The 2071-nt window shown below is 62.3% G+C and overlaps 1 protein-coding gene across 1 annotated transcript; it reads right to left on the bottom strand.

Annotated features, from left to right (window-relative positions):
• Window positions 1-6: 6 nt before the first annotated feature.
• LOC113490559 (zinc finger protein 7-like) lies at window positions 7-1608 on the bottom strand (the record flags this gene model as incomplete). Its single annotated transcript, XM_026867079.1, has 2 exons — window positions 7-670; window positions 1534-1608. Coding segments are annotated over 2 exons (687 nt in total), but the record flags the coding sequence as incomplete, so codon positions are not given.
• Between the last annotated feature and the right edge of the window lie 463 nt (window positions 1609-2071).

Here is a 2071-nt window from a genome sequence, read left to right as displayed (position 1 = left end):
GATTTACTCCCATGGGCAGGCACTCAGGTTTAGATCAGAGAGAGGCTCACGCAGCCCCTCACCCCCCAAACACACCTTGCTGGGGCATCAGCACCCCCAGACATCTCTGAAGTTCCCCTCCAGCATCGCCCGGCTCATGGGAGGAGACCAGAGGGCTGGAAGTCCCGACCCAGGGAGGCCGCAGGCCCCTGATTTGGTGGCCCAGCACCCCCAGAGAAGCTCCCTGGCCCACGGGCACCTCCTCCAAGGGGGCCTCTGATGGACAAGACACCCGGTGCCCACGCTGAGGGACTGCCCGCAGAACAGGCACGGGTGGGAGCTCTCCTGTGCGGGGAGACAGTCGTGCGTGGCGAGGTGGGAGCTGCTCAGGAAGGGGGAAGCTCTCCCCACACTCCAGGCACTTGTACGGTCTCTCTCCCTTCTGGGCCCTGCGCTGGGAGATGAGGCTGGAGAAGTCCTTGCAGGTCTTCCCGCCGTCTGGGCACGTGTGGGGTCGTTCTCCCGGGGGATTTCTTTGGTGACGTCTCATGCTGTTCCTCCCGCGGAAGATCTTCCCACCCTGGGGGCATTTAGAGGTCCCCCGCGTGGCGCGGGCCACCGGCTTGCTGGTGGCCGGGTGGGTGTTCTTCCCGCCATCCCCTTGTCCCAGCAGTGTCTGCTCCCCTTGGCTCTAGAACTTCTTCCCCATGTCCTGGGGTGCTTTTCTTGGCTCCAGCTGGGTTCTCTTGATGCCTGCAGGAGAAAGACAAAGCCCTTTGTTGCGGTTTGAGCCCACAGGGCAACTAAGCAGAACCCAGCCCTTCTGTCACCCCTTCCCCCAGTGCTGGGAAGGAGAAGAGGAAGCAAAAGGCTCAGGAATGCAGATAAGAGCAGGGAGGGGTGGCTCACCTGTTAAAGATTCTGGCTAAAAGAACATCACTTCATTGAACACACGAAGAGAAACAGCACTTGGCGGACAGAATGGGACCCTGAGAAGTGTTAGCGCATCATAAACCCGCCACACACCCCTCCCTTCTCCCTGGCTCAGTTTTCTTCCCCATCTCTCTGCCTCCCCCCGAGCAGTGCAGGGGCAGGGGATGGGGGGTGCAGTCAGTCCCACCCTTCTTCCTCCAGAGGACGGGGTGTCCCCTCCCCATTCTGCCCCTGCCCCACACAGCTCCCCTTCTGGCACTGACTCCATCCCATGGGCTGCAGCCCCCTGGGCTGCTCTGACTGGGTCACCCCACGTGTTTCGGTCCTCCCAGCGTTGAGCTACAACAGTGGGGGCTTCTTCTCCCCTCACAGTCCCAGGCTACTTTACACGCAGTTGCCTCCTCATCTCTGGGCCCCCCCCAGGCCACGGGTGGGACTGTGCTCCCCCGGTGACCTCCAAGGGCAGCAGAGGGGCAGCCCTGTCCTCTCACCAGGGGATATGGGGGGCTCTGCTCCGGCACCTTCTCCCTTCCTCTCCCCTTCCCTCCTCTGATCTCGGTGCACGCAGACATGTCCATCTCCTAACTCCTGTCAGTGTCCCCCAAAGCCCTTCCTATTTACCCTCCTTAAATACGCTATCGCAGAGCCACACCCATCGTCCTCAATGAGCTCGGCCTTGGCCAGAGGCGAGTCCCACTTGGAGGCAGCGGAGCTTTGAGCAGCTTCTCACAGGGGCCATCGCTGTAGCCCCGTCACCCACCGCCAAACCTCCCCCCAACACACAAACCCAGCACAGCATCGCTCCAACGGGACCTCCACAGCCAGGGATGGAGGGGAACCCCCAGGATCTGTTGGGGTAACGCAAGCCGGGAAGACCCAGGAGGGGATTTGCAGTGGAGGAGGATGGGTGCAGAGAGGCCTCCGTGCCCACACACGAGCCTGGGAAATGTCCTCGGAGGCCGTTTGCTATCGCCTGGACTGACTCCGGAACCCCCCTGCACCGAGGAGCTTCTTCCAGGGCAGATCCATTCCTCGCAGCTCTCCAGTGCAACCTCCTGCTCCCAGCAGCACCATCCCCACCGCTAGTTCCACCCAACCTGGGGACAGAGCCAACCCATGCCCAGGGCCAGCTCCCAGCCCAGCACTGCTGCCACGCTGG

This window comes from Athene cunicularia, unplaced genomic scaffold (genome assembly GCF_003259725.1).
Source record: "Athene cunicularia isolate RWA unplaced genomic scaffold, athCun1 SCF_137, whole genome shotgun sequence".
NCBI lineage: Eukaryota > Metazoa > Chordata > Aves > Strigiformes > Strigidae > Athene > Athene cunicularia.
Note: the sequence above shows the minus strand (reverse complement) of the source record. Positions and strands in the feature narration are given on the sequence as shown.